The sequence below is a fragment of the Microtus ochrogaster genome, chromosome 2, assembly GCF_000317375.1.
Source record: "Microtus ochrogaster isolate Prairie Vole_2 chromosome 2, MicOch1.0, whole genome shotgun sequence".
Classification (NCBI taxonomy): Eukaryota; Metazoa; Chordata; class Mammalia; order Rodentia; family Cricetidae; genus Microtus; species Microtus ochrogaster.
In genome coordinates, this window is record NC_022010.1 from 47,354,604 (window position 1) to 47,381,162 (window position 26,559).

The 26,559-nt window shown below is 39.7% G+C and overlaps 2 protein-coding genes across 2 annotated transcripts in view; one reads left to right on the forward strand and one right to left on the reverse strand.

Moving 5' to 3' along the window:
- Nucleotides 1–22,235, reverse strand: part of Tomm70 (translocase of outer mitochondrial membrane 70) — a 33,754-nt gene extending 11,519 nt beyond the window's left edge. Inside the window, exons 1-7 of the mRNA XM_005344949.3 lie at nucleotides 21,747–22,235; nucleotides 10,036–10,209; nucleotides 8,046–8,172; nucleotides 5,771–5,880; nucleotides 4,393–4,541; nucleotides 2,798–3,005; nucleotides 848–982 (exon numbers count right to left, since the gene is read on the reverse strand). Coding sequence (XP_005345006.1) covers nucleotides 848–982; nucleotides 2,798–3,005; nucleotides 4,393–4,541; nucleotides 5,771–5,880; nucleotides 8,046–8,172; nucleotides 10,036–10,209; nucleotides 21,747–22,079 — 1,236 coding nt within the window. The 5' untranslated portion in view covers nucleotides 22,080–22,235. The remainder of the gene's footprint in view (nucleotides 1–847; nucleotides 983–2,797; nucleotides 3,006–4,392; nucleotides 4,542–5,770; nucleotides 5,881–8,045; nucleotides 8,173–10,035; nucleotides 10,210–21,746) is intronic.
- The window catches only part of LOC101988863, a 99,118-nt gene continuing 94,636 nt past the window's right edge, over nucleotides 22,078–26,559 (forward strand). Inside the window, exons 1-2 of the mRNA XM_013351818.1 lie at nucleotides 22,078–22,136; nucleotides 22,406–22,578. Coding sequence (XP_013207272.1) covers nucleotides 22,078–22,136; nucleotides 22,406–22,578 — 232 coding nt within the window. The remainder of the gene's footprint in view (nucleotides 22,137–22,405; nucleotides 22,579–26,559) is intronic.

Here is a 26,559-nt window from a genome sequence, read left to right on the forward strand (position 1 = left end):
TTACTTTGCAGGAAAAAAAAGTCATGATTCTACAACCTCAAAACTGGTGTTTGATTTAAAAATAAAACATGATAATCCATTTTCCCTGTAATTTAAATAAAAATTAAGAAATGTAAAAACCTTAAGTGCTTCTCTACTTAATTTCCAATCAGGTTAGACTTTATATAATTATCATTCAATTAATTTCAATATACTAAAAATAAAGACGGAAATGGCAAGAATCTTTAAAATGTTATTTCAACACCATGTAACACCTTTCAGAAACATTGGACAAAATTTTCCCCTAGAAAGAACTTCAAGTCAGGTACATCTGTATTCCCAGTACTCAGGCTGCTGAGGCAGGAGGACCATGTGCTCAGATGAGCTTGCACAACAGGAGAGACTTAGGTCTAAAATAAATAAACAAATATTCATATTTTTAGTTGTTATAGAAACTTCTTCCCTTCTACTACACTGTACGGTAAGAAACCACAGTAAGCAAATTAGACTGGGTGTATTCTGGGTTTCTGGCTCCCTGGATAGTGTTGGGTAGTTTACAACTGCCTACCACTCCAGCTCTAGTGGAGCCTACAGATATACATATGTAATTATAAATAATTATTACAATGGTTACTAAGTGGGATTAGTGTTTATTCACTAAAACCTATAAACTAGGTACACCTAATAAACTAGCTGATCTGGTAAGTCCACATTTTTCCCTTTCTTCCACAATACCAAAATTATAATTTCATCATAAAGATGTAAGTAAATACAGGCCAATTCAATACACAAAACATTTAAACATCAAGAAATTCTGAAAAGTAGTTATCAAGTTATAGACCAGAATTCCAGGTAAGACCAGATCTACCTGTCCTCGGTGGTGATAAACATCTGAATTCTGAGGATCGATCTCGGCAGCCATGTTGAAATCCTGGGTCGAGAGCATGGGCTGCTGCTGCTGCATACACATGGTGCCTCTTTTGATAAGGGCGTTTGCTCGAAGCTACACACCCAAAGAAAAAGTTCCTGTTAATTTTACAGTTCAATTTACATTAAAAAATTTCTGTAATGCCTACCATAAAGTTCACTCCTCAAAGACTATATGCAAGTTTGTTAGTACATTAACTAAAAATTTCAGAGCATTTTTACCATACCCAGAGAACACACACAAGCATAACGCTTCCAATCTAATGCCCAGAAACCACTTATCTCTAGTCTATTTCCTCACATTTGAAATGTTTCTTTGGGTTTTCATTTAGAATTTTCATTGGAGTGGCATGTATTAGCATTCCTTCTTATGGCACAGTAATATTTAATTTCCAAAGCATCTTTACCACTCTATATTCCATTACAGTAAATGCATGGTTCCAATTTCCCTATATCCTTACCAGTATTTGTTATAACCCATGTTTTGTATTTATAGTCTTACTGCCTGTGCTTTCTATTTTTTTATTTAAATACTTACAGTCATCAGAATAGGAATGAATGAAGAAGTACTTAATGAAGTTTTGGTTGGTGCTGCCCTAGCAGGAAGTACTGCTGGAGTACTTTTCTCATACTGTCATTGGTCATTTCTAGAATATTCTTTGGCGAATTGTTGAAATCTTTTGTACATTTTCAGATTAGGTTCCATTTTTACTGTTGGGTTCTAAGCTTTTATTTTCAATTACAAAGCCTTTATCATAAGAACGCTTCCTGAGTATTTTCTTCCATTCCTTGGAAGGTATTTTCAGTTTTCTGCTATTGTTCTTTCAAGTGCAGGCTTACTTTAAACTATCCTACAACCTCAATCACCCAAGTACAGGCCACCATGCCCAGCTCAAAAGCTGTTCTTTTCCTGTGTGCACACACATGCACGCACGAGCATCTGCCACAGAATGTGTGGAAGTCAGAGGACATTGCTTGAGTCCATCCTTTCTTCTACCACATGGGATCGAGGAAAAGAACTCAAGTTGTCAACTCTGGGAGCAAGTTCTTTACCTACTGTGCCATTTTGGTGGCACCTTTTTCTGTTTTGAAGTTGTATTTTAGGTTTCATATCTCAGAAACCCCTTCCTAATACAAGGTAACCAACACTTATTCCTATATGTTTTTCTTGCAAGTTTTATTCTTAGTTCTTACGTTCAGGTTTCTGGTTCCTTTTGAGTTAATTTTTATACATGATATATAATAGAGATTACTGTTTCTAGCTGTTAAAGCTAAAAGTCACAATCATAAATATAAGCCATTTCTTCAAGCAATAATGCATATGCTTCACAGCAGAATACAATAGTTTTAGTAATCAGGAAATCAATATGAAAGAAATTAAGGAAAATTTTGTAGAGTATCTTCATTATGAAAATTTAACTTCAAAAGGATTAACAATCAGGTGGTGGTGCCGCATACCTTTAATCTCAGTACTTGGGAGGCAGAGGCCAGGAAGATCTCTGTGAGTTCAAGGCCAGCTTGGTCTACAGAGTGAGTTCCAAGGACAGATAGGGCTACACACAGTAATTGTTTGGAAAAAAACAAAACAAAAAAACCCAAAAAGGATTTTAACAATCCTTAGAATCACTATCGCCATTATTCAAACACAATCTTTTACAGTAGGGCATAGTCACAAGAGGAAATGCTGTAGAGAAAGATGTCTGTTTTCTTACCTGGAATAAATAGTACTGCTTCATATTTACTACACAAATATTAATAGATGTAGATTCCTCAAAATAACCAATAGCCTTTCTGAGAATTGCTAGTTAAATGCTAAGGCATCGAGCACTGCAGCTGTAGAGAAACCATGCTCACTTTCTAGCTTCTCATGCACACACACTTTCAACTGTACCTTCACATTAGCGTCCTTCAAACTGATGACCTTATCTAAGTCAGGTTTGGCTGCGTTGGCACTGCCAATGAGCAGGTAGAAGGTGGCTCGTAGTAGTAAAGCTTCTGCCATGTATTTGCCTTGAGCTTCTATTTCCTTTGAGCATTCACTTATGATTTTGTCATAGTTTTCTTCTTCCATATACTGTTTAGCTTTTAAATAGCCAGAACTGAAGATGAAAGCAAACACAGAAAATTAATTTCTAAGGGAAAATCAAATGCTAAAACCTGCTATATATGATACTCCAAATTGTCTTTTCTTTCTATATTAATCAATCACTATGGGACTGGAGCTATGGCTAGAGATTAAACTGACTAGGGTTTCTTAATCAGCAGAATTCTCTTGATACCTTCAAGAAACAGTTTTCAACAGAGGCAGCAGTCATTGGCAGAATGCTTAGGCTAGTACCCTGATTCTAACATTAGGTAACGTGAGGAGAGCTAATGAGAAAGATACTCTTCTATAATAGGGATAAGGACACTGTCTCCCTTCCTGTTTGGGCCATATCAGTAGGGTACTCAACAGCTATTTAAGGGCAATGAGAAGAACAAGGAAGAAATAAACAATAATCAAGGCAAGAGGAGTGATCAGACCTGTGTTTTGTACAGATCACTGTTTTGTGGAGGATGGAGTGAGTAAGGAAAACTAGAAGTAAAAACACTAAAGTCCCTCAAAAATAGATATATTGCTCCATCTTAAAAAGTAGACCTAGAATTAACTCAGGTCACCAAAGGTGCAAGGCAAGCACCTTTACCCAACAAGCTATCTAGATAGAATGACCTCTCTTTTAAAAACAGAGAATACAACATTCCTCTCCTCCTTCCTTCTCCCCTCCCCTCTCTTTTCCTAGACAGGGTTTCTCTGTGTAGCCCTGGATGTCCTGTAACAGGTCTCTTGCTCTACAGACTAGGCTGGCCTCGAACTCAAAGATCCACCTATCTCTGCCTCCTGAGTGCTGGGGTTAATCGTGTGCACCGTCACCACCTGGGTACAACACTCTTCTTCTAAGATGATGGTTGCTACTGGAGATGCTTAATAAAGAGGTTTCCAACTGAAAAAAAAACACACACTACAAGACTTCTAAGATATTTGATTTATGGCAGTTAAACATTAACAAGTTGTGAAAATGGTAGACTTTGGAAGTACATACTTCACATTTTTATCTTGCCTTGAACTAGAGACATGTGGCACAATTCCGTGCAATGGTGCTGAACAGGGGCAGCGAGTCACAAACACCCATAGAATCACAGGGGCAAATAAATGGCAGTTTATTCTGTTGTTCAGTGGGTTACATAAAGTATCACATACTTGACTTACCACATTTTCAATTTATAAGGTATTGACAGGGCTTTAACCCCTCGTAAGTTAAAGGGCATCTGTATTAAAGAGCATTGTACATTAAAGTACAATTTCTCCTTTCAGTAGTTATATTCTAGATCAGTGCTTCTAAACCTGTGGGTTGGACACTACAATTTCTAACAGTAGTAAAATTAGGTGACTGTGAACCTACTGGTGCTCCAAGCCAATCCAGCAGACGCCGTGCTCAGCATACTTACTTTTCTTTTACTTCTAAAGCTTCTCCTTCCTTGTCTTTATCTTCGTCAGACTTCTCTCCTTTAAGCATTGGTTGAGAAATTATATCATCCGTGAAGGAACTGAAGTAAGACTTAATAAACTGTGGCGATGGCATCAGAGGTTCACGGTTCTGAAATTCAACCATTTTTAAGCTTCTTTTTAAAATGGGAAAACATTAATCAAAGAAGTACACTGCACAATGACTTTTAAAAACAGTAGATTTTCATTTTCAAATTATTAGACAATATTAAACTCTAAGCTACAGGTGATTGTAAAGAACTCCATTATGAATTAAGGAAAACTCTAAGCTACAGGTGATTGTAAAGAACTCCATTATGAATTAAGGAAATAAAGTTCTGGGCTCTAGTACAGTTAGCTATATTGCTCTTGGATTAACAGTGCATGTTAATACATGGAAGCCCACATTAAAGAAACCTTGTAAGTGTTGGTTGTTGTTCTGAGACAGGGTCTCACTTTATACAGACTAACTCGCCCTTCAACTTAGAATCCCCTTGCTTTGCCTCCCAAGTACTGGAAGTATAGACATGTGCCGCCTAAACCTAGCTATAGAGATTAGTTATAAACATCAATTTAGGAGAAAATGAAGTCATGAGCAAACAAAAAAGGCACAACTGCCCTGCATTCCTAAAATTAGCAGTGCACCGTCCGCCACTGTCAGCTAAGCTCTGTCACTTGTCCAGCACTGTACCTCCTCTCCCTCAACACTTAGCCCGTATTAGCTCCTTTGCACTTAACATCTGTCCAACAGAGCAAACCCTGTAAGGGTCTCATTTTGTAGCACAGGCCAGCCTCAGTCCATGTACTCTTTCTACCCTAACCTCCCATGTAAGAGCTACCAGCCTGGAATCCAGGACCATCCACTTGCACACACTACTCTAGAAGAGAGCTTTGTTTAACTGTTAAATTAAACCATGTCACTAATTAATGTCCACTAATACAATTTACAATAAAAACTAATGATAAAGAGCAGAAGTTGGCAAATATTTTTCTATAAAAGATCAGGTAATAGACAGAGAGGTTCTGTAGACACTACACAGGCTTTGCATATAGTGACAACCACTGAAAAGTGTTGTAGCAGCACAAAAGTAGCCCCAGACAATATGCAAGTGGCTAACATATAGGAAGCAGACTAGATTTGGTTTTTGAACTATTGTGTGGAAACCGTAACACATAAAATGAATTACAGTCTCTAAGTACAGTTCTGGGCTTACTGAAAATGGATATGCAACCTAAGAGGACAGGAGAAAGAAATACAACCTAGTTCTAGTTTCAGTTGTTATCATAAACACTATCCAGTCTCAAGGAGTATCCAATGTTCCCCAACTCATATTAACTTACCTTATATTTTTCTTTGGCGTTCTCTTTCCCGAGAAGTTTAAGAACTTTATCAGCTAGCAGCATACTCTGCTCATTTTGGAACCCTTCTAATATACACACAGCAGTGACATCTGGAAATGATGTAAAAGTAGAATTATGGAATCATTAGGAAGATGACCAGCAGCATCAAATAGGTACAAATTAAACTACAAAAAGCCAAACTCAACTCAAAGCAAGGCAGAACTGTTTAATTTTCAAGAATTGTCAATATTTTATTCCTCTGGGTTTTTCTCATCAACAAAATGAACGGGCCTACTGTGTTTCATTTCTGAAGTCTCAATGCTCTAACATTCTGTGGATAATAAACAAGGCTGCAGAATCCGCTCTTCTGACTAGAAACACAAGGCAAGTGGACAAAGTAGACACTCTCACATCTTCCTATGCTACCTAGGCTGTTAACAAACTTCTCCACACAACTAATCCTCCTGCCTCACTTCCTAAGTATTTTTTTAAAAGCTACTTTGCCAAAGAACTCAACTTTCAACTGGGTATGCCGCACAGCTCACAACACAGAGGTCTCAAGTGGCAAAGAAAAGCCCCTCAATCACTCACCCTTTACTAAAAAAGTGTTCTGCAGCCGTCACTTCTCTCCCCAATCCTGACTTTTCACAAGTCCACACCCATGTCTTCCAAACAAGTCAACATGGATTCCATTTCCCTGCTAATTTCAGCTAGCTCTAACTCCAGTCTTCATTTCTCATTCCATTTTTTTTTAATCTAAACTCCAGTCAACCTCTTCCCTGCTGTATCTGCGATAACTCAAGGTCTAGTTCAAAACTTGGTATTCTCATTTTAGAAATGGAATTCTTTGACCAACACATGATATACAAAACTTCTAAATTTTCAAACATGATCTAAAACTGCTTCATCTTTTTAAAGGACTCATTCCTTAAAAAAAAAAAAAAAAAAAAAAAAAAAAAAAAAAAAAGAGAGAGAGAGAGAACAAAAAGCATTTTAGGCTCAGCTCAGTGGCATAAGTATGCTTAGCATCTGTGAGATCCTGAATTTTTATGGCCTAGTATCAACCCCAAAAGTTATTTAAAAAGTAGTTGTGGCTAAATTTTATTACTGATGTTTTTAAAGAACTTGTGAACAAGTACTGAAAGCACTTTAGATTGTAGAAATTACTCTGCTTTAGCATCACATCACTTAGAAAATTAAACTTGAAAAGTTGGGGACCTGTACTTTAATTGCAGTTTTGGAAGCAGTCATGGCCAATTAGAGGTAAAAGAACATTTATAACATTTTCTGAGAATTATATACTCTGCAATTGTGTAGAAAATAATGTTTGAAAAATATGGAGGGCAAATAATGTTTTCCTTAATGATTCACTTCCAAATTATTTCACGTCTATACAAGGAAGTAGTTGTACATATGTCAACACTAACCTGCTAAAACTATTTTTCTGATTTCCTTAGTCAATGAGTGTTAATAACTCCTTAGTTGAGGTTGGGTGTGGTGGCACACACCTTTAATCTTAGCATTTGGGAGGCAGAAGCAGGTGGATCTCTGTGAGTTCAATGCCAGTTTGATGTAGGTGCATCTTCTTTCTATGTGTTGCTTTCATTGTTAATTAATAAAGAAACTGCTTGGCCTGACAGGTCAGAACATAGGTAGGTGGAATAGACAGAACAGAATGCTGGGAAGAAGGGAAATGAGGCAGACGCTATAGCTCTCCTCTCCAAGATGGACGTAGGTTAAGATCCTTCCTGGTAATCCACCACTTTGTGGTGCTACACAGATTATTAGAAATGGGTTAATCAAGATGTGAGAATTAGCCAGTAAGAGGCTAGAGCTAATGGGCCAAGCAGTGTTTAAAAGAATCCCTGTAATTATTTTGGGTAAAGCTAGCTGGTGTTTGGGAACCCTCCCGGGCAGCAGGAAGTGGCCTGCCACTCCATCTACACCAGTTGGTCTACATAGTGAGTTCCTGGACAGTCAGGGTTATACACAGACTGCCTCAAAAAATAAAATAAAATAAATAACTGAAAAATTAAAAAAAACCAACCAACCAAACAACAACAATAACAACAACAACAACAAAAAAAACCCAACAGTTGGAAAGAGAGATAGAACTTAAAAATCAGCAATTTAAACAAAGAAATTTCTGCTGAGGAGAGTTTAACATTGAAAGATAATTAGCTGCTTTCTACACGCACAGGCAATTTCATATAAATTTACTAATGACTACAAATCCTGCAGTAATTTTCCTTTGAAAACACAGAAAAATGCTCACCTTCTAAACATTCCTTCTTATTGTCTAGCTTCTCATGGGCTTTTGCACGTCTAAAGAGAGCTTTCACATATTTGGGATTAAGTTCAACAGCCTTTGTACAATCTTGTGCCACCTCTTTCCATTTTTGCTGTAATTGAAAGCATAAAAGGTAAAAAACAGTTACACAGAAAACAGAACTGTTAATAGAACTGAGTTTTCAAAACCTAACAGGCCAAGTGTTAAGAATTTCTCAATAAAAGTATTCTCAATTCAAAGAGTAACTACAATGTACTACAAAGTCTATATGCGTGTGCACGCGCATGCGTGTACACACACACACACACACACACACACACACACACACACACACACACAATAAAGACACTACACTAAACTTCTACAAATAGGCAATGAGGATATTTAGGCTTTCTACCTTGGACCTGCCTGTGGCTTTGTGCTTCTAAACCTTTCGCTCCTGTTAAAACTGCGAATAGCAGTACCCTTTAGCACTGGTGATCTGGATCCATACCTTCCCCATGCTAAGATCCTTCTCTCTTCTGAACTATCCCATGACATGGACACATGTCCAGATTTTGTTCTATTTTACAGCTACCCCACTCATCAGCAATTAATTTGTCATCAGTCCACCTTGCACTTGTCTTGCTATCGACTGGCTGCTGCCTCTCAATGTATTTGGCTGAATTCCTTCCTTCTACTTGACCGCTACAAGCTGCCATCTTCAAGGACTCACCTCTCTCTTCTCCTTGGGTGACTGTCTGGCGTTATTTACCATCTAAAATTAGGTGATTCACAAAGTTATCTCTAGCTAGGCTACCCTCATAAATTACAAATGTGTGATAAACTATCTTGCTCCTTCTCCATTCTGATGATATTAAATTCTTGTTTGTCTTCACTTTTCATGTCCAATGCAACAGCAATTTTTGCTGGTCTTCAGCTTTCCTTTACATGCTGTGTAGGCTGGTCCAACAACATGCTGTCATCCTTTCTGATTCCAATATGTTCTTGACAAAACAGTGGGAGAAATCTTTGATGATACTCCTCCACTGTAAAATCCCTTAAATATCCCCACTGTACTAAGAATCAACTACAAATTCATTTTGCTTCATTTATTCATCATTGTCTTCAGCCAAGATATGTAACCCACATTGGCCATCAAACCCATGATCCTCCACCCTCTATGTGCTGAGAACACAGGACTACATTGTTGCACTTTGCTCAACTGTAAACTCATTACCTACAGACTTTTTTTGACTTTGTTCTTGCTTACTTCCACTTTCATTACTGTACTCAGTAGACTTTTATACTTTTTTAAACATCAAATGCTTGCTTGTCTTCAAGCAATTCTGGGTCTTGGTTCTTCTATTAACACCCTCTTCTCCACTGTTTTAATGCATCAACCCTCTATAAAAGCATACAATCATACTACTAGTTTTTAATAAGAACGAAAGATTTGGTTATGCGAATATAAAACCTATACAAGACGTAACAGTAACAAAAAATGCAACAAACAGTATGTGTAAAAGGAACTCATCTTTTTCCTTTTTTTGCATATTATAAAGAGATAAAAAGTTGAACCAATAATCTCAAACTGTTGAGGGATCACCATGAAACTTTAACCTTCTAAACTATATGATTTTATTAAAAATTAAAATGTATAGAATTTATAGAATTTTGCTGCACAATTTTGGCTCATAAAACTGAAAAAAAAATCTTATAATTTCAAATCAGTTCCAAAAAATGCATTGGTGCCAGGCGGTGGTAGCACACGCCTTTAATCCCAACACCCGGGAGGCAGAGGCAGGCGGATCCCTGTGAGTTCGAGGCCAGCCTGATCTACAAGAGCTAGTTCCAGGACAGGCTCTAAAACTACAGTGAAACCCTGTCTCAAAAAACAAAAACAACAAACAAACAAATAAAAAGCATTGGAGCTGAGCAGAATTAACTGAGACTTTAAGCAGATAAACAGAGGAAATAACAATAGAGTACTTACCAACTGTTCAAAGGCTGCTGCTCTGTTCTGATAAAATGTAGAAAGGTCTACATTCTTCTCAGTAGGGCACAAACTAATTGCCTCAGTATAGCACTGAATAGCTTGTTCATATTTTCCTGCTTTGAAATATTTGTTGCCTTTGTTTTTGGCTGCTTGGGCTCTATCCAGAGAATTCTAAAATGAGAGAAAACAATTATTAAGAACTAATATTCAAGAATAAACTCAGACCATAGTGATTAAACAAGCTGATGAAATAATATGGGAAAATAGGGTGGCTATTTTCAGTTTGAAACCACTCAGACTTTTCCCCAAAAGATGAACATGTTAAAGTATCACTTCTCTATCACTTCTGCCAACGCCAGAAGTAACAACTTTAATGTTTTCCAACCAAATGGGATATTTCTCAGCCAAAGTAATTTAAACCCCTTGTTTTACAAAAATCTAGTGTATGAAAGTCAGCCACCATATCTGGGTGTGGTAGCATGAACCTGTAATACCAGCCACTAGAAAGTCTAAGGCAAAAGAGTTCAAGGCCAGTCTGAGTTAATCAGCAAGACCCTACTCAAAAGTAAATAGCAACAACTAAATAGAGACTAACAGATCCTGAACTTCCTATTTTGGGCAGCGGCAAGGATCCTTACACCAAGGCAGAAGGGGTAGACAAAGGTAGGCTCATGTCTACAGGACCGTACCTGGCCTCTCTCAAAATGATTATCATGCCTACTATCAGTTAAGACACTGGCAAGGCAATTGCCTGGCAGGCAATGGGTAGTTATGATCAAGGCGACAGGGTCATGTCAAGTTGATCCCTTACAACCTTCAGGGGATTTTGATAATAGCTGGAAACTTATGTACTACTTCTTTTTCTTTTGGAGGTACTAGGAATCAAACCCAAGGCCTCTCACGTGCTAGCAAGCTCCCTATTTTTACTCCGTTGCCCTTCTTTAGCATCATTATAGCTATAGGGTTTTTTCAGTAATAGTGTACAAAGAAGGATTTGTAGGTAAGCCAAACTATCTATTATACATAGGAATATAACCTAGACAGTTTAAGCTGGACGGTGCTAACAAGAAATATATGTATGTTAAAAACCAAGATGCGGGATAAAAGGAACCAAGAACACAAATCAACAGATGACTGAAAATCTTCCATTTGTCAATTCATTTATTCATCTTCTAAAAGCTTCCAGTAGAAGTCAAGCAGCAACCATGAAACATATTTCAAGAATAAATAGGTTACACGTTATGTCCCACCTGCAGTCAAGGCTTCATGTGTCCTAGGATAGCTATGAATACAGCCAAAAACAAAGTCGTAAACTCACTCAGAACTTTACGATTAGGGTGGTGGTGGTGCAAATCCATAAAGCTATGAAAACATGCTAGAATCAACAAAAAAAAAAAAAGACAAATGAAATATGCATGGTAGTGAATGCCTTTAATCCCAGAAGTCTGGATTCAGAGGTAGGTGGATCTCTGAGTTTGAGACCAACTTGATCTACAAAGTGAGTTCCAAGACAGCCAGGGCTGTTATACAGAGAAACCCTTTATTGAAAAAATTAAAAAAAGGGGGGCTGGGGAGAAAGAAAAGGGAGAAAAAAAATGAGAACCCCTGTGTGGTATTAGGAAAACAACCATCAGGACAATAGTTGGATGGCTTGAATTTAGGATAACCTCATTAGTTGTCTTTCTCAACTGGAAAAAAGGCACAAGTCATACTGCAATAGGTCTGTGTCATCCAGAAAAGAGAATGGTTCTCTTTCCAAGAAACCACACAAAGAGGAATTGCTGACACAGAAAGAAAGCCAATACATACAAGAAGGGCACTTTCTATTTGATAAAGAAATTTCCCTGAGTAGAGGGAAGGTAGTGGGGAGAAGCTGCTGGAGCTCCAACTCAGGGTCTCTTAATGCGGAGCACAAGCTCTACCACTGAAGTATAAAATAAAAACCATGAAAATATAATCTACAAGTAAATATATTGAAAAGGAAAAAAGTATAATTAACACAGGGGCTATATTACAAGCACAGCTGAGGTACAAATTAAGAACAAGGTAGAATTGCTGCGGGAGGACCTTCCACTCCTTCAGCCAATAGTCGCTGAAGTACAAGCCCATTGAGCTGCAGGAGCGCCTTCTGCTCCTTCAGCCAATAGCTGTTGAAATACCAGTCCACTGGGGCGTGGTCTATTTATCTTTTAAAAAGAGTGGGGCCTGCTCTCTTGGTTCCGGTGCCTGCTCAGGCGATGAGAGGCTCCTTTCCTGACGGTTGGTGTTTCGTGAGTTTTACCCACCTAAATGAATATCCCCTTAAATCATAACTGGTGTGGGATTGATTTGCGCATAATAGGATCAAGGAAAACTTCCAGAATTCAATGAAAACAGAGGATGGGGTAGGAAGTTTGAAGAAAATAAACAAGTACTTCCAACATCCACCAAGTTCCCAGAAGGAAAGACACAGTGAAAGACGTTATTAAAATTCCAAAAAAAAAAAGTAGAAAAAACCTACACATTTTAAAAACACATGCTAAAATTTACAGCAAAAATTTCAAAGACGTTTAAGTAGAAAAGAAAATCAGACTAACTACAATGGAAAAAGAACAAATCAGGTACAAACTTCCAACAGTAGGTCCTGACAAATAACTATCACAAAGCTCTGAAGCAAGAATTAACTCAAAATTCTGTAATTTGACAAACAAATGAAGTTAAACACAACACAGACAGACACATACAACAGTTTTAATGCTCCAATGAACCTGGAGCAGGAGAATGACCGATACATTGAAAGGCAGAAAGAATGGCACAAGAACAAAAAGGAAATATGGCAATAGTCATTACACTCATCAGTAATAAATGTGAATAGGTGAGTCTGTGATTAAGATTTTCAAGTTGGGGCTGGAGAGAGGTTCAGAGAACTGACTGCTCTAACAGAGGTCCTGAGTTCAATTCCCAGCAACCACATGGTGGCTCACAACCATCTGCAATGAGGTCTGGTGCCCTCTGCTGGCCTGCAGGCATACATGCCAGAACACTATATACATAATAAATACATCTTTAAAAAAAAAAAAGATTTTCAAGTTGTTTAAAAGTAAAACTAAGTACTGCCTGAAAGATGACTTAAAGTAAAATACAAACATTTAAGAAAAAATATAAACATTACAAAAGGCAGTATCTAAGGACCACTCTTAAAAGCTGTAGATAGAACACAACATAGTTCTATTGATAAAGGTACAATCTGCTCAAAAGTGTGATTACTGATCTTTTTGCTTAATAAAACTTTAAAATAAGTTTGACTGCCTTTGACAGTAAGTAAAAATGAAAAACATTATTTTATTTAGCACAGAAAATCTCCATTGTTTCTGAATCACTGGAAGCCTACATTAGGGGCTATTTATGTAGAAAACAATGTGGCACAGCTATCAACATGTGTGAGTTATTCTGTATTTTAACTAAAGACTTTCAGATTAAATAAAAAGGACACTCACTGGACAAAGTAAAGGACTCTGTTTCATTGGCACAAACAGGCAATGAACTCCTCTTCGTACTAAATCACAAGAACTCAAGGAGAAGCAGTGGGAGCTAGGACTGAATGAAGAGGATGGGAAGGGATCTGGAGGAAGCAACACAAGAGATAAGAAAGGAGACAAAATGAGCAAAGCCCAAACCCTGAATCTCAACTAGCTACTTACTTTTAATTCTTTACTTTTATGCATATGGTGTGCTACATGCATAAATATCCATGTACTACATGAGGCAAAAAAAAAAAAAAAAAGATGCCAGATCTTCTGGAACTGTGATAATATATGGTTACTAGTCACTAGACGGGTGAGGAAGAGACCTGGTCAGTCGTCCTCATCAACTTAGACCATGAAACCCGATATGGACAGGTTCAACAGAACCACCATATATGGACTACCCATGCATGCTTTAGAATTGCCAGGACATAAATTTCAAAAAAAAAAAAAATTCATTTCACTATATGGGTGCTGGAAATCAAACTCAGGTCCTCTTACATGGGGAACATGTATCCTTAACCCCCGAGTCATCTCTCCAGCCCCTCACTTAAGTTTCCTTTTAAAATTATCCAGATTTCTTAAGTATATTAACTTCCTTATTGAACTACTGAAAATAAACGGTAGTCTGAAGACAAGAGTTGAAAGAATCCAAATATACAGACAAATGATGAACTACCTGACAAACTTTCCTCTGGAGAGCCACTTAACTATGAAGTATCACAATGGTCACCACCACACCTCACCTCTGACTCCCTGGACTCCCATTACTTTCTGGCCCATAGTTTCTCCGAAATGGCAACACAATAAGGATAGTAATGAGAAGCTACCTTTTTGCACATGATGGACTTCATAACAAAATGCTGGTTAGCAACAAACACTAGCCTTCTGCTATACCCAAAACTAGACATTTCAGGCAAAAATTAAACGTATTAAGGGAAAAGAAGACCATAAACTTTTTCTTTTTAAATACAGGGTTTTTAATTCCATCCCATGGAAATCTTTTTGTACTGCTTTTCAAGGGCATTTCCTTCACTGTCTACACTCTCAAGTTATGTTAAATAACTTTAGAATTAAAGGTAGAAGTTGGGGAAAAACCACCTCAAAACAACTCTGAAAGTGTCTCTTCACAAATGAGGAATATATACAAGAAGATACCAAACATAATAGGAACATCATGAGAAGCTAGTTCTATCTTTTCATGTGTCTACTGATCTATTTGAAAGCTACCAAAGTTATTAAAAGAAACTTTAACATCATTTAACATTACTGGAAGCAACTTGATTTTGGTGATCTTTTCGGAGTGCTATAAATTTTATAATTAAATTTTATGAAGTTATTTCACTGAGTCTTTTATCACAATTAGTTTTATTACACGCTGGCCGCACGCATGCAAGTTTGGTAGGTTTTAAAGAACATTAATCTTGGTGACTCAGACTACAATGTGCAAGCTGTATAAGCACAATGACCTTAAGTTTGGTCCTACATAAAAAGCTGGGCATGCTGGCACTGTGTAATCCCCGAAACGGACAGTCTGGGACAGGTGAATCCCTAGGGCTGCCTGGCTGCCCAGTCAGCTTAGTCTAATCAGAGCCCCTGGAGTGAGAGAACCTTTCTCAAGAAACAAAGTGGACTGGCTTCTGAGAAATGATACCCAAAACTGACCTCCAACCTTCAAACCCATGCGTGTGTGTGTGTGTATGCACACTCACAAACACTAATCTTACCACATGCTAGCATTGGTAGCCCCACAGAGAAGCTCAGACACACACACTACAAGGCACTCAAGCACCACAGATTTGGATATCCCTGGCACCAATCCTTTGTAGATACAGAGACACAGCTATATAATAAATAGCCAATAGCGTAGTCTTAACCCCAAAGAAACATGCTACATACTGGTATAGGAAACAAGAAAATGACCACTTTTCAAATACTGAAATCTTGATATACATAAGCAACACATTAGACCAGTAGTAAATCACACAGTTGACAAGAAAATTATTAGTTCAAGAAACAGCAACTACATGTGCACACAAATCCAAACATATGGGGTAAAACAGAATCAAAAGCAAGTATCTCAGGCTATACATTTAGGAAACAATGAAAAACATTAAACATGTCTTTCTTCTCTTCAACAAACACTACTCTGTCCTAAAACTTGTCAGATAAGAGGCAAATGCTGCCCACCAAGTCTTGAAGAATTAATCCTCTGAAAAGCAAGTCACAGTTTACAAAAAAAGTTGTAGGTATTAGGTTTCAGCACCAGTAAATTGTTAGTAAAAGTTGCTTATAATCTTCTCTGAAACCAAAAATGAAAAAAAAAAGTATTTCAGGGAGGAAAATATAACCCAAAAGAATTAATAGACAGACTTTAATCCCAGCACCTGGGAGGCAAAGGCAGGCAGATCTCTGAGTTTAAGGCCAGCCTGGTCTACATAGCAAGTTTCAGGACAGTGAGAGATATAGAGAAACTTTATTTCAAAAAATAAAAACAAAACAAAAAACAGCAAAAACCAAAAGAATAGACAAAGAAATGTACAAGACACCAGAAAAAGACTGAAGTTCAAAACATGTCTCCTGATGTCATGATCATGTAACAGAGTGTGTTCAAAGTGATACACAATTGGCAATAACGAACTGCTATAAATTCCTAACAAATATATATTAGCTTGCAATTGTTTTTTAAAGTTGAAAGATTTTAAGCTGAACCATACTAAATTAGAGTTCTTCATTCATGAATTTATATATTATGCCTATAAACTTATAAACACATTATAGTTGAAGACTAGGCCCAATCACCTGCTATGTGCCACGCACTGCATTAGGTTCTGAGACTAGAAATAACATAGAGTCAATCCCAGTGTTCACAGGTTCAAGATGATAGCAGTAAAGACAGGACCATGTGGTAAGTGTTACAGTCTGGGATCACAAAGATAGGGATTCAGAAAAGGAGAGAGGACTTCACTGCTGGGTATTTTACAAGACTGTGAGAGAGAACATCCAAAGACCAGAATCAACAGCAAATGGCAGCTGAGTGGGCGACACACTCCTGTAAGCCCGGGACTCAGGCAGGATAGAGTAATAAGGTTAAAGAGGAATCAACTGCATGGAGGAGCATCATTCAAAATAAACAGAATTTATCTGCACTGGAAAGAATTACCATTTAAGCATGGGACTGATGGGATTTAATCGAATAGTGACACTAAAGTAGAAGCCTACAGTTGTCCTTCAATATCCAGGATTAGTTCTAGAACCTCCTCATCCCACACTAAAATCTGTGGATGTTCAAATCCGCTGTCCATTATTTGCATATTACCTAGGTATATCCTCCAGCATAACTGTCACACTCTTCTGCTCAGGCTAGTTGCACATGTATGGGCTTAAGTAATCTTCCCAAGCAGCTATAGCTATAGCCCTTTCATGTACCACTTCCTATGTAGTGGACCTCTGATCCTCTTTCCCTACTTCTTGAGTAATAGGATTACAAGCAAGCATCACACCTGGTTTTATGCAGTGCTGGGGACCAAAGCTTTGTGTAAACTAAGCTAGGCAAGCACTCTACCAACTAAGCTACAATGTCTAGTCCTCTCCTGTGTACTTTCAATCATCTCTAGATTATTCGTTACCTAGTACAATGAAAGTGTACGTAAATCATTACTGTGTAGTTATCTAGGGAATGGTAAGAAAAATAATCTGTACATGTTAAATAGTTGTCTAAGTTTCTCCCCCCCAATATCTTTGATACTCCATTTGTTGAATCCATGGATAAGGCAAACATGGATAGAGGTGACTGTAATAAAAAATAATAAAAAAGGTTAACAGCTATTCAGTTTAGAAACGACAGCAGTGAGAATAGAGTAGTCAGCTACTTAAGACATGATGGAGAATATTCCGTTTCATTTTCTGATTAGACACGGGAACATAAAAACGTAAAAAGAGATAGTGATGACACCTGAGATTCTGCCAGGTCCATTTTATGAGGCACACTAATTAAGAAGAGATGTGATTAGAAAAAAGAGGAGACTAAAATACTTGTGAGACAAATGAAGATTCCTGTACATACCTGGGAAAAGGAACCATGGAGCTCTCTGAGTCTCAGGCCAGTTAAGCCTACAAGGGAGACACTGCCTCTAAAAAAGGAGAGGACTATGTGGTGGTGCATGACTTTAATCCCAGCATTCAGGAAGCAGAGGCAGGTGGATCTTTGTGAGTTTGAGGCCAGCCTGGTCTACAGAGCGAGTGCCAGGACAGGCTCCAAAGTTAGAGAAACCCTGTCTTGGGAAAAAAAAAACATAAAACAAACAAACAAACAACAACAAAAAAGAGGGGGTGGTGGAGACAGCTCAGTGAAGAGCATACACTAACCGCACTTGCAATGAACCTGAGTTCTGTTCCAGCACCAATGGTAGGTGGTTCACTAACGCCTCTAATGCCAGCTCTAGGAGAATCTGATTTCTCCATGGGCACTTTCACTCACGTGCACAACCATAATTGTACACACACAAACATGTAAGTAAAAATTAAAGAAATAAACTAGAAACATCCTTTAGGAAAAGAGAATAATTTCATTTCAAGGAAGACGATCACAACAGCGCTAACCCTTTCACTAACGTGTGTAAATAATATCCTGACATAAATCTGTGGTTCCCAACCACTTTATGTGTTATAATATCTGTAAGGCTGAGAACATTGAACATCACAGCAGCTACTTTCTCTTACCACTGGATTTAAAGCATAACCAAATAGAAAGCTACTATGAAATTAATAAAGTTAAGAAATAAACACTGCTCTTAAACATTAGTGCAGCTAGGATACCAGGTTTCGTGTGCACTTGTTAGTCCTTTGAGGTAGCTCAAATCTAGGGCGTGAAAGTGTCATGGATAAAATAAGAAATCTTCCAATTTTGCAAATCTGTAATTCAAGTTTGAAAAAGCTACTGAAGCAAGTTGGAACACTGGTAAATTTTACAACTGCTTAAATGGAATATGATTTCATACTACTTGAATCTTAGAAACCATCAATCATCAAATGTTTTCTTTAATGATATCCTGAAATTCTGATTACTTAAAACCAACATGAAGAGCTTTGCATTTTTCTTCCAAGTTTTTGCTGCTTCAAAGTGACCACTGTATATGATCCATATCACACACATAAACATCTAACCTAAAAGACAGAAACATTGCAATATCTCTAGTTCATTTTACATTTGGGCAAACATAAGTCCCAAGATAAAACTAAACAGGCTTACTATTCATTCCAATACTGAACCCTAAATAGGAATCAGTTGATTCCTTAATTCTCTTTAAAATGTAGTTACTGCTCAACTGAAGAAATTACTCAGCATTAGAAACCTAGTTTTCCCTCAACTGAAACAAATGCTTATTTAACTACAGAGTAATTCCTCCAACCACAGGGAATACATACATACATTAGGATGAGAAGGCAGTTACACTTGAACACTCATAACGACTCTATAAAGAAATTCATTTTTAAAAGACAAAAATAGTCTTCAATATTTATTGCTTACCAACAGTTAAGAGAATGCATTTCCATTAGAAAATGTTAAGATTTTTAATGTTGCCTTGCTAAACAATAATTTAGTAATTCCAAACAAGATTTCTGGAACACATCCCTAAATTCTACATGGTAGGGTAAGAAAATGGTGCATGCAAAGTGTTTTGCTTCGTTTTATTTTGAGACAAATGTAATAATAATTTTAAAGCATTTCAAAGTACACAGAGTATTCAACAGAAGTCAGGTCAATCAAAAATATTCCTTATATAAAAACTACGAACCACTCATAAAATAAGAAAATCATTATTACTGCTGTAGAAAATGCTGCAAAACTAAGGAGAATTTAAAGAAATCTAAATTCAGAAAGAGAACTGAGAGATTCTTTCAAAACCAACAGTAAAAGCATGCCATGAATAGTGACTAACACTGCAGTGTGTCATATGTAAAAACCATTCATTTTATTTTTTAATTATGTGTGTGCGTGCGCTCACTTATGTGCACCCAAGTGCAGGAGCCCCTGAAGGCTGGAGGTTCTGGATCCCTTTGGAGTCAGAATTACACAAGTAAGCTGTTAGGCATGGGTGCTGGGGACCTAACGTTCATCTTCTGCAAGAGCAATATACATTTTTAACTGTTAAGCCATTTCTCCAGGCCAGCTCCCTTATTTTTAATTATATTTATGATTACTACAGAACCAAGAACTTCTATGTAACTTTCATTTATCTACTATTCCAGATTAAAATTAAATAGAAATTTTATGTATAAAATTTTCACATGTACAAAATTTCATATTCACGGAAATGGATAGATAGCCAAGTTTTGACAACCACTTTCACTGGCACTCACAATCAATCCAGAAACAAGCACTTAGAAGTCACTTTTGCTAAAAATACACTTAAAACTTCACTCTGACCCAAAAGGTGACTGAAAAATAGGATAAAAGCCTAACATATCTGCAAACATTCTGCCTGTCACATTCAACTAAAGGCAGAGGTTTCATTGTCCTTAACCTTTTTCCTCGAGTCACCTTGGATTCCAGTAAGAATAGACTTCAGAGGGCAATTATCCTGGATGTGGAGTCCACACCCTGGAACACAGTAATCATCTGGGAGGAAGATTAGTCCCCTTAGGAACCCGCATCCAGCCCTCCCACCACCCCTCTAGCAGGAGCAGGCTGGAGACAAAGGTCAAGCACAGCACTTCTTGACCAGAATGCTTAATTCTGCAAACATCTAGTCTGATTCTTCCTCTACTTAAGCCTTAAGTTCTTGTGAGCAGCCTAAAGACATACTTGGGGGTTTCTGGAACCTTCTATTTTTTCCTCTTTTCAGCGCTGACACACTAAATCAATCTCTGCTTTTCACCATTACTTATCTCTAAAACTGGCTTCTTGGAGTTGGGCAGTCCAGCTCAGTTTGCTGGGGCTGCCAGTGCCCAGGCTTTCATCCTAAATGTTAAACTTTGGTTTAACATTTTTAGTGCTGGATGAAATAGAAGGGACTTAATATTTTAATCCTCTTGGTCTACTAGAATGACAGTGAGATAAAGTGGGATTACCAAAATAAAAATGCTCCACAGGCCAACCTACAATGACATCTCCTCAGTTCCCCCCAACGAAGTCAATTCTAGTTAGAAACAGGCTATTTCCCCATAGCAGAGAAGAAACGCTTTTCTTTCGGGCTAGTCCAGAGATTGACACACGGCAAGGACTATCTCTATAGTCACATATCAGAACTTCTGAAACTACTTCGTAAAATAAGCAAATACATAAATAAAATGGGTCTTTAGTTCGGGTGGAATGAATGACTGCCATTCATTTAGCTGCACACATTTTTTTCTCATGAACATAAGTGTACAGTACACCGGCTGTTCGTGTATAAAGGATTTTTTTTTTACATATGTATATACCTGGAATTATTACCGGTAAGTCTCTGAACTCGATTTACTCTGGTAATACCACTACACAACTCCAGACCCAGAGAAAGTCCCTTATCCCACTCCTATCTCAGGCCACGCCAATTCTCCACACAGCTGTCAGGTTTGTCAAGAAGATTTAATAGTCAGATCACCAGAACAGACAAGGCAGTTCATCATTCCCATGCTGTTCTAACACCAGAGACTTTACCAGACACACTAGGCTTGGACACATGTGTACAGGCAAGTGAGTAGAAAATTATGCTATCAGCCAAAGTGACGGTGGCTCATGTCCTATATACAAAGCTACCTAATGAGTTTCCCCACTTTTGTCCTGTAGCTGCTCACCTCCCTCTTCCAAAAGAGAAATGGTTCGTTGGTTATTAAACGGTTCTTACTAAGTTCTGGCCTTGGGAATCACAAAAGGAACTCGTGTCAAAGGTCCAATCGTTCATGAAATTTGCCTTTCTTCGCTTAATAGAATTATTCTATTTGTACGTGTTTACCTACCCCACGAGGGATAAATGCTGTGTCACTGAGAAGAAACTAAAAGATTCTGTTGGATCCCAGAGGACACTATTAAAGAAAACCTCTACGCTAGCCTGCTAGGAGCTCTTACTCCATTCCCTACAAAAAGCAACCAGAAACGACTCTCAAGTCCTTGCGGTCACAGGGCAGTTTCCGACCGGTGGGAGGACCCCTCACCCCAACAACGGGTGAAGGTATAAGCTGTATGCGCTCGTTCCCACCTCTACGGCCTGGGCAGCTTCTCACCATTTCCAGAGAGTCACCAGAACCATCGGGGTGGCCGCTGCCCAGGGCCGGACTGGCCCTGCCCTCCGGGGTCTTTCGTTCGCTGTTGCGCTTGAGGCCGCTGCTTTCGCCCCGGCCTGCCGCCTCCCGGCGCCGCCGCCTTCGGCTCCACAGGTACATGGCCCCGGCACCTAGCAACAAGGGCGCCCCGATGGCCAGAGCCACGTGCCATCGCGGCAGGGTCCCCGCGCCCGAGCCGGGGCCCGCAGTCCCGCTGCCACCGCCCACTCCGTTAACAGACCCGGGCGCCGCCGCCGCCGCCATCGCCGCCTCCACCGGCTTAGAGGCGGCCATGACGACTGTCCTCCGACGCCGCCGCGCCGGTCGCGGGCGCCAGGGTCACCGGGCAGCGTGGGGAGGGAGCCGGGAGCGTGGAGGGAGAGAAACGCGCGAGCGAGCACGCTAGGCAGCAGGAGCGGACGACAGAGAAGGGCCGGAGGTCACCGGAAGCCCAGGGCATGCCGGGCTAGACCCGCGGCTGTGCCCGCCCCCAGCGAACGTGTAGGAGAAAATCACTTCCGGGGCAGAAGGCCGGGCCTGAGCCTTTCCCTCGTGCCTGGCGCCTGCCTAGAGTCACTTGGGAGGTCTTAGGTGACGGCTGCCCTCTCCCTCTTCTCCAGGATGGAAGGAGCGGTGGCACTGTCGCCAGTGGAGCGAGGAGGGGGGCTGTACACAGCGAGATTGGGGTGCGCAGGGATCAGCGGAGGGACAGCTCCCAGGGGCGTTCGTTGTGAGTGGGCGGGAAATGTGAAGGGAATTGGCCGGCAGGAACGGTGGGGCCGCCGCCCAGTCGGTTGGTAGGGACCCGTTTTGAGGTTGTGGCTACGCTGGTGCCTAACCTCACACTGTGACTGGGTGGAGGTGGCGGCGCACGCCTTTAATCCCAGCACTCTGGAAGCGGAGGCAGGCGGATCGCTTTGAGTTCAAGGCCAGCCTGGCCTAGGAGCGAGTTCTGGGATAGGCTCCAAAGCTACAGAGAAACCCTGTCTCGAAAAACCAATAAATAAATAAACCTATGAGATGAAAAGGTGTGAACACTGTGCTATATAACCCCCAGCTTCATGTCTCTGCAGTATCCAGACTATACTCTGGACGAGTTTATAGTTACTGGGGCAATGGCAGAGAGCAAAGACTAGATGGAAACAGAGAAAGGAAGGTTGACCAATTGACTAATTGAAGTGACTGGAAGGTGCCTGTGTGCTCCAGCTGCAGTAGTTATAAAGGCGGTGCGTCTGTTACGAAGCTTTCCGAGTAGAGGCTGTCTCCGAGGGCCTGGATCCAGTCACCTTGATGTCTGTGTCTTAAGTGGAATTCCACGTGACACCCCAGCCCAAAGCCCCTTCCCTGGAGCACATATGCCTGTCACAACACTCTAGTTTGCTCACTCTTTTGAAATAGCTTTCTTAAACCTTCTCCCTCGTTCCCAGAGTCTATTTTAATTCAACTCTTTTGTCTGTAATAACTTTGTCACAACCATCGTTTCCTTCGTGAGCACTGGGTCAGGTCTCAAAAGATGAAAATTGCCTTGCAAGATGTTTGGAATTAACATTCTCTTCTTTTCTTTTCTCTCTCTCTTTTTTTTTTTTTTTGAGACAAGGTTTCTCTATAGCTTTTGTGCCTATCCCATAACTAGCTCTTGTAGACCAGTCTGGCCTTGAACTCCCAGAGATCCACCTGCCTCTGCCTCCCCCACTAGTACTGGGATTAAAGGCGTGCGCCATCAGCGCCTGGCTGCTCACCTCAAAGGGAATAAGAGATTCTGAAACTAAATATGAGTGACCATGGCCCCAGGAACATAGATTTATATATCTATATACGTTTATATACGTTTCTTTTTTTTTTTTTTTTTTTTTTTTTGTTTTTCGAGACAGGGTTTCTCTGTGGTTTTGGAGCCTGTCGTGGAACTAGCTCTTGTAGACCAGTCTGGCCTTGAACTCCCAGAGATCCACCTGCCTCTGCCTCCCCCACTAGTACTAGGATTAAAGGCGTGCGCCATCAGCGCCCTGCTGGAATTAACATTATTTTCAAGAAGAAAAGATAAGCATGAATAAATAAATGTTCCATGTTCCAGACTACATCTCTTCATTTCAGGTTTGAACACCCTTGTGTCGGTGTGTGTGTGTGTGTACACATATATTTTAAATACCACGGTATGCTCAACATAATGGCACTACGTGAAAAGACAAGGAGAAGTGCCCGCATGGACTGATTAAAATAGAATGGCTCGATCTGAGACTTCAAGGCCGTGCCTTTTCTCTTGCATTAGTGAAATGTTTCCATTTTCACTAGCAACAACTAAAAATGTAATTGAATTGATCAAACAGAGATTCTGATCCCAGAGCTTTAAAAGAGGAATCTGTTGCCCTCTAAGTAATCTTGGGTGCTTCAGATCAACCACAACAAGCATTCTCCACCTGTAATTTCACATTTTTTTCTGTGATATCTTGAGGATTATAGGTTCTCAAATTTGAATAAAACATTGGAACTGAAACATTTGAAAGTTTTCCCCTTTATGTTGTATATGTGGGGGGGGGGACACCCATGCCATGGTTCATAGGAACCTTTAGGAATCACTTCTGTCTTTTGGCCATGTGGGTCTTGGAGACCAGCAACATGGCTACACCATCAGATGACAGTTTCTGTTTCTTTCCCACTTAACCATATTGTCATCTCTTTGTTCTTTTATCAGCTACACAGCTCATTTTGATTCTTTGAAGAGTAGGGATCAGGGTATAGTAACCTTTGTACTCCTGAACCTGTTACCAAATTAGATATATCGTGGGAAATTGTTAGTTTATTTATCCGTTCCACACAGTGCCTGCAACAGTTAATGTAAGATAAATAAACGGTTGATAAAATATTTAATGAACAAGTTCCTGGCTGCTCCAGCTTTTCTATGATCCTTGCCAATCTAGCACCAATATTACTGACCACCACTAATACAGGTATCAACTCAGTTGCTTTGACTGTACCCCAGGTAGCCCTCTTCCCTCACCACCACCATCACTGCTTGTTCCAGACTTCACTGTGCTGTGCTCCCTGCCCCTCACCTTCACTATTGCTGCTTCCACTGGGACCTGATGGCAATGTGTTTCATATCCTACTTATGATATGTAGGATCCCTATTTTCCTGAGCCTTCCTGATGATAATTATTGCTTGATCCTGATGGCTTCTGCCTTATTAAACTTCCATCAAATCTTCAGTTGAGTAGGTGGTACTACCTTGTCATGGGAATGTCATGTCATGATTCAATCAGCTGGCAGCTCATTCTGCTGTCAGAAGCAGCCTCTGCATCTGTCTGCAAGGAGCCATGTATAGTAACCCTACTCCCCCCTCTTTCACAGTGACTGATAACTCGTGTATAATTTATGCATTCATTTGCCACCTTTGTGCCCACTCACAGGTTTAGAAGATCTTTTCATCCCCATTGACTTAGTTCATTGCCACTTGCAAGAATTTGTGTCTTTTGGAAATGTAGAAATTATGCCTTGTATTTCACTGTTACTTTGGAAAATTTTTAATTAATTTTTTTTTGTTTAGTTTGCATGTGTGTGGACATTCAAGGGCCATGGCACATATGTAGGTCAAAGGACAACTTTCAGGAGTTTGCTCTTTCTTTCCACCATATGGGGCCAGACATCAAACTCAGGTTGTCAGGCTTGGTGGCAGGCATATCTGCAGAAGGCAGAGGTCAAGTTTGGGGGTAATTCCTCAGAAGTTATCTACCTAGTTTTTTCATATAGCACCTCTCACTGAACCAGGTATAACCTGTCTGCTAGGTTCATCTCAGTCGGCAGTTGAATGAAGTAATTTTTTTTTTTTGAGGGTGTTCACAATGTGGATAACTGAATCCACAGAAAGCCTGAGAAAGCTTGAGAAAGAATAGAGTAAAGCATGTTTTCTTGGTAGCAGCAATTTCTCAGGTCTGCTCTGCTTGCTAGAAGCAAGCAAGCGTTCTCATCTAAGAGAGGCTTCCTGACTCAGCTTTAGCTGCAAAACCCTGTAGCTCTTTTAAGAGGTCCTGCCACGAAACACTTAAATGGTGTTGATGAAAAGCTGAACGCATGCTTTTCAGTTTTCAGCTGTAACAGGAAAAAAGCTGCGCCGTTTTAAAATGCCGGCTTTCTGGGCCGTCCTGCCAGGACAAACTCTGACTCTTTGAGGCAGGAGAGCCGGCTACAGAGAGAGGATGTGAATGTTCTCTGTGGACATACTGTTGCAGCTTGCTTGCTGGCAGGGACCTTGAAACACCACAGAGTTGTGGCGATAAACAAGGCTACAGCCGGTACCTCTGTCGTGAGGCTGGAACGTTAAGGAACGGGCTGGATCCAGCCATCAAAGCCACGGCTTTAATCTTCTCCATAAAGACTCATGTGGTCAGAAAAAGAGAGATACACAGTAAAGACGGATTCAAAGACGAAGAAAACCTCTAAATGGTTTACAATGTGTTAACAATATATACAGGCTAAAAGTTAAAGTTCTTAAAGTAAAAAAAAAGAAAAAAGAAAGAAAGAGAATAGCTGGGTGTGGTGGTACAGACCTTTAATCCTAACACTTGGGAGGCAGAGATAGATTGACCTCTGAGACTTGCAAGGGGCAGAGGTAGATTGACTTCTGAGACTTGCAAGGGGCAGAGGTAGATTGACCTCTTTGACTTCAAGGTATGGCAGGACACACCTTTAATCCCAATGCCTGGGAGGCAGAGACGGAGGGATCTCTGTGAGTTCAAGGACAGACTGGTCCACAGAGTTATTCCAGGACAAAGATATACAG